This window comes from Xenopus laevis, chromosome 2S, assembly GCF_017654675.1.
Source record: "Xenopus laevis strain J_2021 chromosome 2S, Xenopus_laevis_v10.1, whole genome shotgun sequence".
Lineage (NCBI taxonomy): Eukaryota > Metazoa > Chordata > Amphibia > Anura > Pipidae > Xenopus > Xenopus laevis.
The window spans coordinates 111,927,327-111,944,687 of NC_054374.1; the positions used below are offsets into that span (position 1 = coordinate 111,927,327).

Genomic DNA, 17,361 nt, shown 5'->3' on the forward strand with positions numbered 1-17,361 from the left:
AACAGCCCCCTGGTTATGAGTGACTTTATGGATTTTGCCAATAAACTGGTTTCCTACAGACTTGGCACATAGTTATTGTATACGGGCTTAGTCTTAGAAAAACAGTTATTTATACCCCCCCTTGAAAAAATTTCTGCAGACACCAATGGCTGACAGCGCTCTCTTGTAATTTTTTTCCTCTCATTTCCATTTCCCTCCATGGCTTTCCAGTCATTCCACAAATTTGATTATTGTAATAACTGCTTAACAAACTAGAGCATCAAAGTGCTAAAATATGTAAATATGCCTTATTGTGTGTATCCCATCTGCTTTTGTGTTTGTGCCGGTTTACTGATCTCCTGCAAACCTCTTCTGTTATCTTAGTGCACCCATATTATGACTTTTTGTAATCCTTCCAACAGCCCATTGGCCATGGAAAGAGCTAAAAGTATACAGTGTGACCACAACTTCAATGCAGGTAATTGTACACTGTCTGAAAATTCGTTTAATTTGCTTACAGTTGGATATGCCTGGTTGCCCTTGCTTAAAGATGGCCGTGTGGTGACAAATGAACAGAACATCCCTGTGTCTGCTAACCTCCCAGTTGGATACATTGGATATCAAGAACTTGGAATGGGCAAGGTATAGATTTATTTTTTAAATATTCTTCTGTGCTCAGTATAAACCCAACCCCCTTGAAGAAGAAACAACTGTCTCTCTGTTTCTTACTAAAGAGACTTGATACATTTCTTGGGTTTGTCTGCACAGTCTGTTTATGCACTTAAGAGACCTATTTTGGCATTGCATTCTTTTATTTGACCTAAAAGAGAGAGTACTTTATTGAATGTACTTTAATAGACTGTATTCCTCTTTTAAGCACAAGTTAAATGTTTTGATCTTGAGCTGAAAATACTTTTACCTGTAACAAAAGATCTATAATATAATTTATCTATACACTGGTAATATAGTTATCTGTCTTGCAAGGACCAAACATGGAATAGCTTCAGTTTCCCTGTTTGTCCTGTTTAGCAAAATGAATAGCAACAAACCACAGATGTTTTGTGATTAAAAGACTATGTTAAAAATGTCTTTAGGACAAGTCCTTTTTATTAATCTCATTATGAAAGGCAGAGATATACTTTGTTTCCTTTTTTTTTTTTTAAAAAAAAAAAAAAATCAGAATGCATCAATAAACATTAAAAACTTGTTTATGCCAGTGTTCTATTTTGTCATCTGTTGATTTTTTTTTTTAATGTGATTTTTTTTAAGCATTCTGGCCCTGAGATTAAATGGGTTGAGGGAGCCAAGCCACTGCTGAAAGTTACAACCCATTTGGTATCTACAGTGTATGCACAGGTACATTTTCCTCTTATAAGAAATTGGATAAATCATTACATAGTTACTGAGCACCAACACTACTTCCTCATAATTATGACTTGACCCAAAGTTTTCTACTTCCATATGCACTAGACTTACTGTATGAGAACATCTCTTAACTGTCAACAACTATCATTAACGCACAGATTTATCAGTCAGCTGGTGCTACAGTGGAAAAGAATGTTGGTCAAAGTTTCTATTTTCCACAATTTTTATTTAAAAAAAGAATGTAAAACAAAAACGATAATGAAAATGCATGGAAAATTGCAATCTGTGCCCCCAAGTGTCTATAGTTTGCTTTAGTGTCCAATCCTCCTACTGTTATTCTTTCTGAATCACCTTTTATAGCCTATAAATGACAACCATTAAACCTGACTGGCAGGCTAATATGTAACCAGTTTACTATCCTTTGTGCCCTAAGACAGTCTTTTAGATCATAAACAGGTTAATTAATCCGTTCCATCATTTTATGGCTAAATTGTCAAATGACCCAGCAGCGTGTAGCATATGGTGAGCATAAACCATTGTTCAAAACTGTTTTGCTTTTTCTTCTGGCTAAGCAGTGGGACACTGAGTTTTCACTTTTTGACAATAACTTACTTTGTAATTATTTTGTTATTCCTCTGCTGTGCTTATTCTTGATACAGAAAAATCCATTTTAATCCTTTGTTTTGCCTTTTAGGACCTGCACTTGCACAACTTTTTTCAGTATTGTCAGAAAACAGAATCAGGAGCACAAGCTGTAGGGAGTGACCTTGTAAAGTATTTAAAGGTACTTGTGATATAATTGGCTTTCTAAATATGTTTTACCTCTGTGGTTTGCTAGGTATAGCTTTTTCTATGTTTTGTAAACCTAAATATAATACAATGTACAAATAGATGGTTGAATGTATGTGTTAATGGTTGAAAATCAAATCAAGTTCATCTGCAAACATGTTGGTGCTTTTGCAGCTGCTTGTATACATTGCTCTGTGCAGTAAAGAATTTTCTACAGGTTTGAGGAACAAATATTTGTAGTTTTTATAACTGGAATTCTACAGGGCAGCTTTTCCATAGGTTTAACACAAAAACACAATGTTTTCAATCTCAGGGACTTCATGCAATGGAAGGGCATGTAATGATAGCGTTCCTTCCTACTATACTGAACCAGATGTGGAGAGTCCTTACCCGGGCTACACAGGAAGAGGTTGCAGTCAATGTTACAAGGTGAGACTTTTTTTGTGTGTTTCCTAAAATGTATTCCACACGGAGTAAAACAATGAGTTATATTAGTCCCTAGGTTAGAATAATTACTTTATTTAATGCCTCCAAACCAGTTTAATATCCTCTTACTGGTAACAGCGCTTCACATTAAAGAGGTGGTTACCATTAAGTTAACTTTTAGCATTTTTTTTAATTATTTACCGTCTTCTGACTCTTTTCAGCTTTCAGATGGGGGTCACTGACCCCATCTAAATACAAATGCTCTGTAAGGCTACAAATGTATTGGTATTGCTACTTTTTATTATTCATCTTTCTGTTTAAATAGGCCCTCTCCTAATCATATTCCAGTCAAATCAGTGCATGGTTGCTAAATTTTTATAAATTGTCTCAGAATATCCCTCACTACATGATACTAAAAGTTAACAAAAGGCGAACAACCCCTTTAAGGCCAGAGGTGGCAATTTGTGGGTTTGGTATAGATGCAGCACAGTACAGTAGTTTCCTGTGTAATAGTTTATCACACTATACATCAAAATTTGTGTTAGTTTAGGACACTTTATAAAAACAATAAACCCTTCGGGAACAATCTCCCCTCCCTATTAGAAACACTTGTTCCCAACAAGCAGGTAAACTCAAGGGGTTGCTTTCTCTTCTATATAAGCTACTACTATCTCAAAATTTGAATACCCTCTAAAATATATGACGGATTGGGGAAGAGATCTGGGACAAGAGCTCTCACAAAATACATGGACCTCCATTTTTAAGATCTTGCCCCAATACAGCCATAAAAGAATGGGCCTACAAAGTACATCACTCCTGAAAGGAAAGCACAAAATTGATCCTTCCTCGCCTCCATTGTGCTTTCGAGGATGTGGCGAAATAGGCAATGTTATACATACTCGGTGGACATGACCAGTGGCAGTCGCATACTGGGATGATATTTTTAAACTAATACAAACAGTATTCCAGAAGTATTCCAGAAGCCAATACAGAAAGATATGCACTTAGCCTTGCTAACACTACCTACAAGGAGTTAAATAAATTACACAATAAACTCTCAGATTTTAGCAGCAGCTACGATTAATCTAGCAAAACAATGGTTACAAAAAGTTATTATGAATTACGAGATGGAAGGAAGAATAAACATTACACGAAATGTATTGTATTTAAACGCTTTATTAACAGACCAAATAGATAAACATACAGAAAAATGTTCCCCATGGCTGAATTATTGCAAATCCAAACAGTAAATGGCAAAGGCTTTAGCACAATAGAAATATACCACCCATTTATTTGGTTATTATTTAGTTTTATTTTAGTTTTTCTTTCTTATTCTGTTTTTATGTACAAATATTGCCCCTTTCCTTAAACTACAATGTTAATGTTGTAACTCAAATGGTCCTCGTAAACTCATGTACTACTACATAAAGATTGTGCAACCACTGACTGTACCTATTTCATTGAACTTCATGTAAAAATAAGAGATTTAAAAAAATAAAATGTGTGTTCGTTTAAAGGGGTAGTTCATCTTCCAATATGTTTTTTCAGTTCAGTTGGTTTCCGATCATTCACCAGAAATAGACTTTTCTCAGTTACCGTACTTTCTATTTTTTATTTGTGATCGCTTTTCTAATATTGAAGTTTAAAGGTTCCTTTTTCACCACCTTATGTCTTTCTGAAGCAACTGTTTGAAGTTGGATCACCAACTCTGTAAACTGTTTTAAATTGATACATTAAGTTAATAAACTTCCCTACTAAACAGAATCTCGGAGTTACATTAAAAGCAGCTGTTATAATTGATGCAATAGCTGCTAATATTCCATAGATGTAGCTGAGAAATGTATCAAGTAAATGTAGCAAATTGTTACAATTAAATGTAACAGTTTAGAATTTGCACCTGAATCACTGAGCTGCCACACTGAAATATCAGGGACAGGAACATTAAACTTTAGACTTCAATTTTGGAAAAACAGAAAAAAAAATGTAAAAAATTGAAAGTAATTTAAAAAAGTCTTTATTTCTGGTGAACAATCTGAAAACAACTGAACTTCAAAACCTGTTGGAAGGTGAACAGCCCCTTTAAAGAAAAAAGGATACCCCCCAAAATGAATACTTAAGCAACAGTATCAAATTAAGTGACATAATAAAGAATCGTATCAAACTGGAATATATATTTAAGTAATTATTGCCCTTTTACATCTTTTGCCTTGCACCACCATTTATGATATTTTCTGTGCTGCCTCAGAGATCACCTGACCAGAAATACTACAACTCTAACTGTAACAGGAAGAAGTGTGGAAGCAAAAGACAGAACTCTGTCTCTCTCTGTTAATTAACTCACATGTACGATTTGTTTGAGTGCACCGTGAATCCTAGGGACCTTATTTTTAGATTTTTCTATTTATGATTACCCAATGGCACATGCTTCTAAAAGGTATATTATTATAAAAAAGGTTTATTTACATGAAGCAGGGTTTTACATATAAGCTGTTTTATGCAATATATTTTTATAGAGAACTACATTTTTCAGGGGGTATAATTTTCCTTTAATGCTTTCCGGGGAATTCTCATAGAAAAGCAGCAATGTTATTCAGTTTGGCAACTGCTTGGTTACAAGTTTTTTGGGGGTTTTTTTGTTGGCTAATTGACTTACATATTGATTTCAGCACTGTTTCTGTATATCAAAAGCAGAAATGAGATGACCATCCCTATTTTGTTATGAAGGCATTGTTCCTAGGTTCACACAATGTGGGCTTGCCTGCCCAAATAGATGAAGTAGTAATTTCTCCACCTTGGTAATGAGAGCATCAGCAGTTCTTATTCTGCCAAGGTAATGGCAGTGTGTCTTAGATTTTAGATTTATGTAGATTGCTTTAGAAGAGTCAGTGCAATGTTTATATGAGCAGCTGTCCCTCTAACAAGAATGAAAAGTTTAGCAATACTACCCAGTGCTACAGCTCAGCCACTTTGTTTATTGTATTTTATTTCTCCTTTAACAGTAGCTTTGTTTTAAATGACCATTTTTACCTTACTGAGAAGCTGATCTACCTAGTTTGAAGCACTAGAATATCTTTGAAATATAGGTAAAGCCTGCAATTTAATCAATGGTAGCTATATTGTTGCAGATTCCTTCTAAAAGTATTGCTCAACATAGCATTTATCTGTAGAGGCTTTTAACTAGTATTGCATATTTGTGTGTTTATAAATGGTAATTGCCTTGGGGACAATATCAGCCAACTTTTACTCCACCTTATTAGTAGGCATGCCAAAATTACTGACACCCCCCATTAATTGCCCTCTGTAAAAGTTGCCTGACGGCACTAGTTCGAGCATGTCAGTCAAATCTCACCTATGTTTCCCATTATTTTAATAGTACAATTTAATTTCTCTGCATGTTTTAGGGTTATTATCCATGTGGTTGCTCTTTGCCATGAGGAAGGTTTGGAAAGCTACCTTAGATCCTTTGTTAAGGTAGGCAATGCTTATTATTCATTAAAATACAGAATATTCAGATACTACTGCATAATACTACTGTTTTTTAAACTACTATTTATACTATTACTCATGTTATGCTTTTAGTATGTCTACAAGGCTGAGCCATACATCACTTCAGAATGCAAAACCATGCATGAAGAGCTGGCTAAGTCTATGACAACAATCCTCAAGCCATCTGCAGATTTTCTAACTAGCAATAAGCTCCTTAAGGTATATAGAACATTTCATGACTTGTGTTGAATCATCATGGGTACGCCTGTATATTCTATGAATAGTGACATAAATATATGTACATATACAAACACAATATAGTGCTCTGAACAGGTCTGTCAAATAATTAAATTTATTTAGAAGTCCACAATTTGGGTCACCACCTGTTGCCCTTCTCAAAGGTTTTCCCTTGGGCTTCTAAGTAAATGTTAGACAAGAAAAAGGAGAGGCGCTGCTGAATACCAATGTAGATACCTATTCAAATAGAACCAGTGGCCCAGGTGCACCAGCCCCAGACCCTGCTTCAAGGAGTGGCAAGCGGATAATGTACAGATAAAACAAATAGGGCTATCTGGCAATCAAGGGAATCCAACAGGGCCAAAATAATGAAAGTAAAAATAATATGTCTTGACTCATTTTAAAATGACATATTCCCATTGACCCTTTGCTTACTTTTAAGTAAAGGGGGAAAAGAAAGACTAAGTAGTGAATTGGCAAGTGATAAAAAATATCTATTCACTAACAGATTCTTTTCTCTCATTTGCAGTATTCCTGGTTTTTCTTTGAAATCTTAATAAAGTCAATGGCTCAACACCTTGTTGAAAATTCAAAAGTAAAGGTATGTACATTAGTAATAAATATATTTGTGTAGCACCATTTTTATGACTGTTTAATTATGTTCTATATATATATATATATATATATATATATATATATATATATATATATATATATATATATATATATATATATATATATATATGCTATTATCTTGCTTGTTATTCTCTTATTAGATTTTCATCACTTTCGACTGTCTGTTGATGTCTTTTTAGCAATTTTAGTACTTAATCACTATAGGAAAGGCTCACTAAATAAAAGCAAAAATACAATAATATAATTCTGAATTCAAAAGGTAATTCAGAAACCTGAAAATCAGTAAATTTGCTCAATCCTGTAGGATCAATTCTATAGGTTTTAGCTTTTGCTTTAGTCTGGCACTTAGTTTAAAGACAAAAAAAGCCTGAGTAATAGATTAAATACATGCTCTGCTATTATTAGTCTTGCTTTCCTTTTTTGCTAATGTTTAAAATTATAAACCCCCACAGACTCTTAGGTGCCCTTTAAGTTTTATAAAGATTTACAAATTATTGCTGTCTATTTTAATATAAATGTAAAATATTGCTGTTTAGAAAATTCTAAAATCTATATATGTTTTGATCTATATAGTTGTGCTCCAGTCCTTGTAGTATAATAGTGTTTCCTATTTATTATATTCGTATTTTGAAGAACCACACACACAAAATTCCAAATCTTAAACTACTTTATTGCTTGCTTTTAGCTACTGCGAAACCAAAGATTTCCAGCTTCATTTCATCATACCGTTGAAACTTTGGTTAATATGCTAATGCCGCATATTACACAAAAATACAAGGAAATTCCTGAAGCCGCAAGGAATGCCAATCACAGCTTGGCTTTCTTCATCAAGGTATTTTAAACTGGTATATGGACTTAAAAGAAACATTCTTCATACAAATGAGTTTATTAGTACATTACTTTTAGTTATGATGTTTCTTGTTTTGCAATCTGAACACAAACTGTCCAGTTTATTAGGAGTGCAATTAGGTATTTGTTTCCCTTGCTTCCATCCAGCGCAAACTAGTTTAAAATCAGAAGGAATGGGAAGGATCCAATTAGACACTGTAAGAGTGGCGAATAAAGGCACAGAAGCTTTTTACTTTGTGTTTTTTTATGGTTTTAAAATTATTATTTTTCATCTTTTTTGGTCTGCAAGAAAAAATTCAGGATTTTTTTTAGACCCTGACAGCCAAAAAAAACAGATAAACTTTGAGTCTTCGTTGCTATTTTTGTTGTTCTTATGCTTAAACGCTTAAGCAAGTAGAGGTTTTTTTGTTCTATAATACCATAGCCTACAGCATACTAAAGGGAAGATTTATCAAAGAGTGAAGTTAGAGATAGCCACAGTCCGCAGCGTGAAAAACCACCTCTCTCCATTTATTTCTATGGGATTTTTAAAGGAGAATTCAACTTGTGGGGGAAAAAAACCCGTACCTCCCACCCCAGGTAGACTTCCCTCCTTCCTCCCCCCCAGGCTAACTACCCCCCTGGGGAAATGCCCCATACTTTGTACTTACCCCTCAGCACCTATTCTTCCAGCGGAGTTGCACTCACCCGTCTTCTGGCTCCTCGGTAAGCTGACTGAGAAATCGTCAATTTCTGTGTAATTCCACGCATGCGCAGTTGTCGCAAACCGGCAAACTCCTCCAACAGCCGGAAGATGGATGCGGTATTTCACTCTGCGGACTGTGGAGATCTCTAAGTTCACTCTTTGATATATTTGAATATATTTTAGTAATTTCCTCTTTTAAGGCACATCATAGTTTTTGTGACTTTTACTTCATGTGTCTAAGGATTAATTTGTTGCTAGGGTAATAGTTTCTGTACATTTCTGCAGCAGTATTTGCATATTTGTTTGGCTAAAATTTTAATATATAAACACCCATAACATTATTCATCATTTACAGAGGTGCTTCACATTTATGGACCGAGGTTTTGTTTTTAAGCAAATTAACAACTATATGAGTTTCTTTGCACCAGGGGATCCAAAGGTAAGCACTGTTTTATTTGCTATATTCTTGTTTTGCCTGGATGCTGAATGTCAAACCATTGTTTCATTTGTATCGAACTCCCTTATGTTAAATATCAGAGTAGGTTAAAGCAGGCCACATTACATTGTGGTACATTTCAGGCTTGGTGCATTATGCTAATTGAAATAATGTGACATATTCTCAAATGGTAACACTAGGCTATTTCTGGAATTGCTTGTTACCTGAAATGTTAACTTTAATTTCATATCTGAAAACCATGGACTTCAAAATCATTGTTTTATGCTTTTTAGCTTGTATTCATGAAGTTTATTATGATATTAACATGACATATTATGACATGACATTATGTTTCCCATTCCTGTTGAATGCTATCATTGATTACATTGCTTACCTGGCAAAGAAATCCATACTTGTTCAAGAGGTTGTACCATTAAAAACTTAAGCGCTGAAGTACAGATATCGTAGGCATGTAACATACCCTTCGACAGCTGTAAATAGTCTTAAAGCAATACTGACACATTCCTATAAAAATCATATGAACGTGTCAGTATGAAGTAAATGCTGCACACGGAACAGTTCCCCGCAAAGCCCTCTGCAAACCTGTGTGCAGCGGACTGGCTGACACAGCTAACTGATCTTCCGCTTTCCGTCAGTGATGCAGGGCGGGGGGCGGAGTGATCCTTCCATAGGCTAAAGTCCTGTTTTGATTCGTAATCAGCCTATGGAAGGATCTCACCTCCCCAACCCAGCGTCATTGAAATGGTTCAAAAGATCATTTAGCAGTGTCGGAGGGTCGGGTGATTGCAGGATTGCGGGGGCGGCTTTGCGGGGAGATTTGAGGGGAAATATTAATAGATATACCAAAAAGATAGAATACCTATACGGTATTGCATAATAACCATAACATTTTTAAATTCCGACTTACATGTGCTAAGACTCTATTTGCTTCATTTCGTGCACTATAAATTCACAGTATTTCCCTGTGTGTAGAGGGCATGTATCTTCAGTGCAAAGCCACTATATGCTAAGTAATCTAAATGTCCTTACCTTGACTGCATTCAGATATCTAAAAGGGGAGTTCCAGACACAATTGTGCATTATTATAGTCCTCAAAGCATACAACATATATTCTAGAATGTGCAAGTAAGAAGTTACTTGAAAATACCACAACTGAGAGCAACATCAGACTGTGGAGGATCATATAGTACTTTATCACTTTTGATTGTGTGATTGTTCCACTGTACATATGCTCTTGAATACTGCATATGGAAAGACTGTATTTACCAAAAAGCATATAATGAGGTGGACATGGCCTTTTTTGCTCTTAATAAGTAGACATCTACAACAATGCTGTCCAATATTTCTGGTAATGAGGGCCATTATTTTTCAACCCTTCGTGCTGGAGGGCCAATTATGAAAGCCAGTGTTGACCATTTCCTGTTTTTAAACCACACCCATGTTACCACAAGAACTTTTAAGACCATGTCCAAATGTATGTTATGCAAAATGTTTCACGTTTGTATTATTTATTTAAAAAAATGAATATTGTTAGTGTAGTATATTTCCCAGTATTCTACCTGCTTGGCACCTGTTTCACTCTGACACACATTTATGTCTCAGTAACTATAATTGATTTTTGTGTTGATTACTGTATTTCTGCAATACCATGTCTACTTTTTATATTAAGTTAATGACACTTTGTTTCCTCTGCTGGTCTTTAGACTCTCTTTGAATACAAGTTTGAATTTTTGCGAGTTGTCTGCAATCACGAACATTACATTCCTCTAAATTTACCAATGCCATTTAGCCGGATCCTCAGATATCAAGGTACTTAAATGTAAACTCATTATTTTAAATACATATACAATTGCTTACTTTCTGTTTGATTTTACATCATATTGCTTTCTTTGTGCAAACAGGGACACTTGTGCTTTGTGGAAAAGTAAAAGAAATGTGTTCATGCAGTCTTCTAGCCATTATTCAGAACTTTAACAGCTATATTTAATGTGTTTTAGTAAACCAGGAATACGACTGGTCATATATATACCTTAAAATGTCCTTGATCGACCTAGAGAACATAATTTTATTTGTTCATTTTCATCTTTATTTAGTTCATTCATGACTGTTTATCTGGCAGGTTAAAAGAATAAAATGCTGAGCAATTCTAGAATCTTACATTAAAAATTGACATATTCTGCAGACAAAATCAATCTCCCCATATGAGCAGCATTCACTGCATATTTAAGATTCAAAGTATACACCATAGGATAAGCGTGTTACTTTTTCTTATCACAAACATACTAGCAGGCAGCATCTACAAATAACCAACTATGCTGTTCACTTACAGTATCTTTGTCCACTGCTGTTATTCACCAATATGGCTCTCATTTTGATGCAAGCGTTCATCTTCCCAATGTATGATAGTATGATGGTCATGTAACTTCAGTATAATGTAACAAAAGCATATTCACCTTTTTATCAGTTTGTTTTGTCAGTAATTCATTTTCACCTTATTTTTGTGTTTTAATTTTTTTCCTATGAATTATGTTTTCATTCACGAACAGTGGAGTCATTAGACCACCCTGTAGGTAGGTGCAGGGAGTGATGTGTTGTAACTGATTTTGTTTTTGTTTGTTGCTTACTAAGCATAGCAAATATCCTTACATGCAACTGTATCTTTTGCTGATTATAATCTTTTGATTCAAGCAGGCATGACTGTAACAGATGCTGGAGTGGTGCACTGCTTAAGGGCATTATGCACCAGTCATTTACGTATTTAATTATAGGTATTGCGTTTAATGAGCTGGTTAAATCAAGAGAGAAAAACCTTAAGTTAGGTCTAGTGTTAAAAAGGTCCAGCATAACTGGGTGCTATTCTGGACATCCATAGAGGGCCAGATATTTTTTTCAAAAGTGGCTTTATTAATACACACTCAGTGGTAGAGACTCTGAAGAAGTACTGAGTATCTAGGCACGAAATGCGTAGGTACAACGCACCCACTACACAAGAATTGTACCACTGAGTGTGTATTAATAAAACCACTTTTTGTGCTAAAGAAGTATACCGGCTTGGAGTAGCTGAAATCTTGCCAAGCCAGCGAGTGGAAGAGAGGACACACATGCCAGGTGAGCTCCGATGCGGACCACATCGCATTTGTCTGTTTTCAGTTCAAGTGATGCTTGTTGCTTTATCTACCTAATTAAATGGCATTTTGTACTGACAAGGAATAGGTTGGCTCTCTGAATTGTGTGATGTGGTTTTGATCCTGTTCCCAGAAATACACTCATCGGTATATTGCATTGCTCATATACTCTGTTCTATAAATTTTTGTTATGTTTTTAAACAGAGTTCTCCAAAACGCTACTTAAAATATAACGTTTCATTAATTCTGCATAAAATTAATCCCAGTGTACTTTTTTCAGATCTGCAGCTTGACTATACCCTGACAGATGACTTCTGCAAGAATCATTTCTTGGTGGGCCTCCTCCTTCGGGAGGTTGGGAGTGCCTTACAGGAATTCAGAGACATCCGACAGATTGCAATCAGTGTTCTGAAGGGTTTGATGATAAAGCATTCCTTTGATGATCGTTATTCTTCCAGGGTAAATTCAGTTTGTACAAGTTAATATAAACCACATCGTAACAATAGATAAATCTAAAGCTTTGAAGGTGTAAGCTTGCATGAAACATTTTCTTATGTTCCACCAAATGGCATTGCAAGTTAGAATTAATTTTTTATTGGCCTGTTGCTCTGTGTAGGGAACCAACATCAACTGACACAAGACCAGATTTTTCTGAAAATGATGTATATGTATACAATGGGTCATAAGTATCTTAAGAGCTTCAAATGAGCAGTTCAATGCAAATATTTGTGCTTTTGGTTGTTTTCCAGTTTCATGAAGAATGCATCAGACAGCTGATGTATTGTCAAGTCATGTTTCTACTATATAAATATCCGTTAAAGGGACATTATACTGCCTTTTTTGCTGTGTATATACCTATTGTTTTAATTAGGTAATATCTACTTTTTTGTTATTTTGTGCTCTAAACAGAATCTGAAAATTAAATTATAGTCATGTTCTACTTCCTGGTCATAAGGATCAAAGTCAAACAAACCACTGACAATCTGTCTTCTTTTAGGGCAAAGACACACGCTGCTATTTTGGGAGATTAGTCGCCCAGCAACAAATTGCTTCTTCTTCGGGTAACTAATCTCCTCGAACTGCCTTCTTGCCGGCTAGAATGTAAATTGCCAGCGGGATGGCACTCTGAACGCTTTGTTTTCCAAAGTAGCCTCACGAGGAAACTTTGGGCGATTTTGGAAAGCCAAAGTTAGCACCATCACGCTGGCAATTTATATTCTAGCTGGCTTGAAGGCAGTTCAGGAAGAACCTTCCGAAATAGCAGCGTGTGTCTTTGCCCGGGCAGTGCCACGTGCAAAGGTTTATTGGCAGCAATTTAATAAACACTGCTGTGGGTGACAAATCTCCCGAAAATGCCTCCCCATTGCTGGTAATTTAAATCGCTGGTGGTATGGCCAATCGCTCGAAGATGCTTCCTGAGGAAACTTCGGGCAATTTTGCAATCAGTTGAACATACCGCCAGCCATTGCTATTACCAGCAATGGAGAGGCATTTTAGGGAGATTTGTCGCCTGCAGCCACATCTAAAAGAAAAAAAAAATCGTTTGACTGCTCATTGTGACTAGGAAGTAAAATGTGATTTTAGTTTAATTTTCAAATTTTGCCTGTTAATGCAAGAAATTACAAAAACAAAACATAGTTTCTAATTAAAGCAATAGGCTAATGGTACTGTATATTCAGCACAAGGTACTTGTTGCAATAATGTAAGTGACTGTGGTTAACACTTGCTTTTCTAATATTTTAAGTTCTTCAATACACTGGCAACTGTGCCTATAATTCCGGGCACTAGGGGTATAATTATTTATAAGCCTGAGGCTTTTATTGTGCCACAGCACACTGAATTGTGGCTTGGAATAGTCGTGACCTAATTATGTCATGGAAATGGTAGAATGCTTGTTCTGCTTTGACTAGTGGTTACCTCTAAACAAAGTAGGCTTCATTTATCACATTTTCCAAATTAGCATCTGGCAATTAATCCATGGCAACCAAATATATTGCCAGGTGCACATTTGTATCTCTCAGATGTTTGAATGGGAAACTTGCACATTAAAACCCTTGTTGCACGTTTTATAAACAATTAAAAAAATTAACTGATCTGTAAAATCTCTTGTGTTTTTAGAGTCAACAGGCAAGACTAGCCACACTCTACCTTCCCTTGTTTGGACTTCTAATTGAGAATGTGCAGCGGATTAATGTGAAAGATACTTCGCCATTTCCTGCAGGCCATAATGTGAGTATGGAAGTATAGTATGCTGAATACATTTTCACACTGAAATTACATTTGTGATATGAAAGCAGTTCTTGCGTTGATAACTTTAAAATACAGATGGTTATAGTGTCACTATGCTAGACAAGATATGTATCTGCATTTTAAATGGAAGGGTACTTCTGCTTTGCATTGCCAGTTGCTCTAAAATCTGACTACAACAGAATCTCAGAGGACACTTTTTATGGTACTCTGAAACCTCAATTTTACATAGCCTGATTTTAGGTTTTCCCTTCCCTACCAATGCTTAGCATAATGGTTTTAGCTTTTGTAGCATGCTACTGAGAAATAGTTATTGTGCTGATGTTATAGCCAAAGACTGTTTGGAATGTAACACATTGTTCAGCCAAGGAATATTGATTTTATATTTGTTCTTGTTTACTTGTGTACCTTTTTATGATTTAAAGAGTTTGAAAGACGAAACACTTGCAAATGTGTCTTCTGCAAACCCAATGATGACACCTCAAAAACCTGGCAACACTTTGGATAACAGCCTACATAAAGAACTGTTTGGTGTTATTTCTGGAACAGGTAAGTTTTGCATACCTGCAATACTCTTAGAGTCAAGAATCACATGCAAGTTTAAATAAACCCCCATCTAAATTTATAGACTGTGGGCACTTGCTTTGGCATCCCAAGCCCAAGTAACATCAGCTGCGTCCTCTGTGAACTCTGAATACCTAAGGTCACCCCTTTCTCCCAGGTCTGTGAATGCGTAATTAAACTGAGTGCCCCACTGGGGCTAGTTGGAGTGTTGGATTGGTGCGCTTGGCCATTCTGCACATGCCCTAAGCACTAATTAGCATGTCTGAAATACTAGGACTGCTTTTGGACTTGTTGGTATTTGATGATACTGCTAATGTCATTCAGCCCTCTGGAAACACCCTTAACCATAGTTTAACTGCATGCAGTTTGGGCAGTCAGATCTTAAAATTGTACAAACACTTTATTCTGCAGTTTATTCTGCAGTTTAGTCATGTATAAATGGCAGTTATACAGCAGTAGCACAAGATGATGTTCTCAAATTATATAATATCTTTATGTAATACAAATCCAGCGATTTCCTATTTTGTTTTTATTTTGTTAAAAACCCACAAACACACCACATTCAAGCGTGCAACTGCCTGTGGTTTATTAAACCTTTTGTTTAGTAATTATTAAAAACATTCCAAAAACCATACCATAATTACAGCATGTGATTAAATTAAAGTAATATCTGCTATTGTTTTCATTGCTCCTTTTGCGTTGTCTTGTATACATTTTTTTTATTCCAGTATATTCATTTTTAATTATATAAGAAAAAAAGAAAATCTTTTTTGTTTTTTTTGTCTTCAGGTACCTTACTTATCAGATATTGCATCTAGTCTAGACATAAGTGCTTTTTCTTTTATTTTTAAGCTTCCCCACATGCCTCATCAACTCCAAACATAAACAGTGTGAGAAATGCAGACTCCAGAGGATCCCTCATTAGCACTGACTCAGGAAACACTCTTCCAGAAAGGAATAGTGACAAGAGCAGTTCTCTAGACAAGGTACAGCTTTACCATATTATAGGTATGGAGATGTTAGCCAGTAGTGATATTAAATACACCTCCAGTGCAGTAATCTATTATCACTTGTGCAACTGCGCACAACAGAATTCTTTGCAGTTTGGGGCCCTGAGATCTGCTTTAGTTGCCTATGTTTGTTCAGGACATCAGGGCAAAAGTGCATAAACACTATTGAGAACATTGCAATTTGTGTGTCTTTTTTCATCTAGCACTATACACTTGCATTTCAAATGGCCTTTGTTCACTATTTACCTGGTTCTTTTACTCAATGTTTGTTGATTAGAAAAATGTAAAGTTAAAGTGTTCATGTGTCAAAATTGTCCACAACATCCTTCATTTAATAAGCCTTTCCATTTCATACTTGTACTTTATCTAATTGGGGTGTACTACTGTCTCTTTCCAACACAATTTCCCCATCTCCAGCCTATTATGTATTGAAAATTCAAGCAGTTTGTGGCTTGTGACAAGAACAGCTGAAAGGTAGAGGCAGGGCAAACAATGCAGTTTGCAGTTGCAACGAATCAACAAATTTTTGATCTGTTCACTACAAATTTTAAAATGAACATGAAAATCTATTTGGTTACAGTGGCTAACTAGTTTGAGTCCCATAAGCACTGTTGTACGGTTGCCCCCAAATGTAGCAAGTTGTACCAAGTTTGATCCTGACTTAATATGCATTATATTTAAAGCATATCATGATTTGTCTTGAGGAAAGTCCCAGGAGGGGCCAGAACACTGACAATAAATTTCACAGTTTTTCACCATATTATGAAGTCCAGGAGTGTGTCTGTTACTGGAAGAACTGTTAACATTTCCTCCTCCCATCCAACATGCCTTCGTTGTGCAGAAGGACAGACTTATCCGGAGGCATTCTACACATGCCATGCGGTCGACTGGAGAGGAAGAAGAAAGCACATTTTCTAAAAAGAGAAATCGCTTTACTGTGGATTTCTCCCTCCTGACAGTGCCACTGCTGTCAGAAAATATTGTGCATGTTTCTGCTCAGATTCAAGAAGTATATTTCAGATTTCTGTCTTGTTTGGTTTGCAGTAACTTGGCCATTTCATTCTGTTGTGCTTTCATCACTTCTGTCTTGCATCTGTTTAAAAGGGCACTTGGCTGAAAACAGGTAGAGGCTGTTTGGTTGGAATAAAGGAAGCAGAACTTAAATTACAAAAATAACTTATAAAGTATAAACAGACTCACATAATTGTCTCTCTACAGTCTCCCAAATACATGTGCAGGCTAGCAGGACTTCGGTCTTGCACTTTCTCTGCTGCATTTCCAGGGCATGTGTAGATATGTTACACTATGAGCAGTAGCCCTTTATTAGCTGGCTTTATTTGATGCTCTGTGGCAAAATAAATGCCTGACACTGTGTGTGTTTTCTGAAGTGCAGCAGTGTCCAACATGTGTGACCTTACAATTCTCAGCCAAGGAGAACTTCAAGATGATTCTTGCATCCTTATTTATACAGTTATTGGTCAGCACAGATGTCCGTCATCCTTTATG

The 17,361-nt window shown here is 35.9% G+C and overlaps 1 protein-coding gene across 18 annotated transcripts in view; it reads left to right on the forward strand.

Moving 5' to 3' along the window:
* The window catches only part of LOC108709750 (dedicator of cytokinesis protein 9), a 161,326-nt gene that overhangs the window by 100,123 nt on the left and 43,842 nt on the right, over positions 1–17,361 (forward strand). For all 18 annotated transcript variants that reach the window (XM_041584268.1, XM_018249866.2, XM_041584279.1 and 15 more), the window contains exons 21-34: positions 500–621; positions 1,249–1,335; positions 2,039–2,128; positions 2,447–2,562; positions 5,961–6,030; positions 6,139–6,264; positions 6,812–6,883; positions 7,604–7,750; positions 8,808–8,891; positions 10,613–10,718; positions 12,315–12,493; positions 14,153–14,263; positions 14,707–14,830; positions 15,698–15,831. In XM_041584268.1, coding sequence (XP_041440202.1) covers positions 500–621; positions 1,249–1,335; positions 2,039–2,128; positions 2,447–2,562; positions 5,961–6,030; positions 6,139–6,264; positions 6,812–6,883; positions 7,604–7,750; positions 8,808–8,891; positions 10,613–10,718; positions 12,315–12,493; positions 14,153–14,263; positions 14,707–14,830; positions 15,698–15,831 — 1,568 coding nt within the window. The remainder of the gene's footprint in view (positions 1–499; positions 622–1,248; positions 1,336–2,038; positions 2,129–2,446; positions 2,563–5,960; positions 6,031–6,138; positions 6,265–6,811; positions 6,884–7,603; positions 7,751–8,807; positions 8,892–10,612; positions 10,719–12,314; positions 12,494–14,152; positions 14,264–14,706; positions 14,831–15,697; positions 15,832–17,361) is intronic.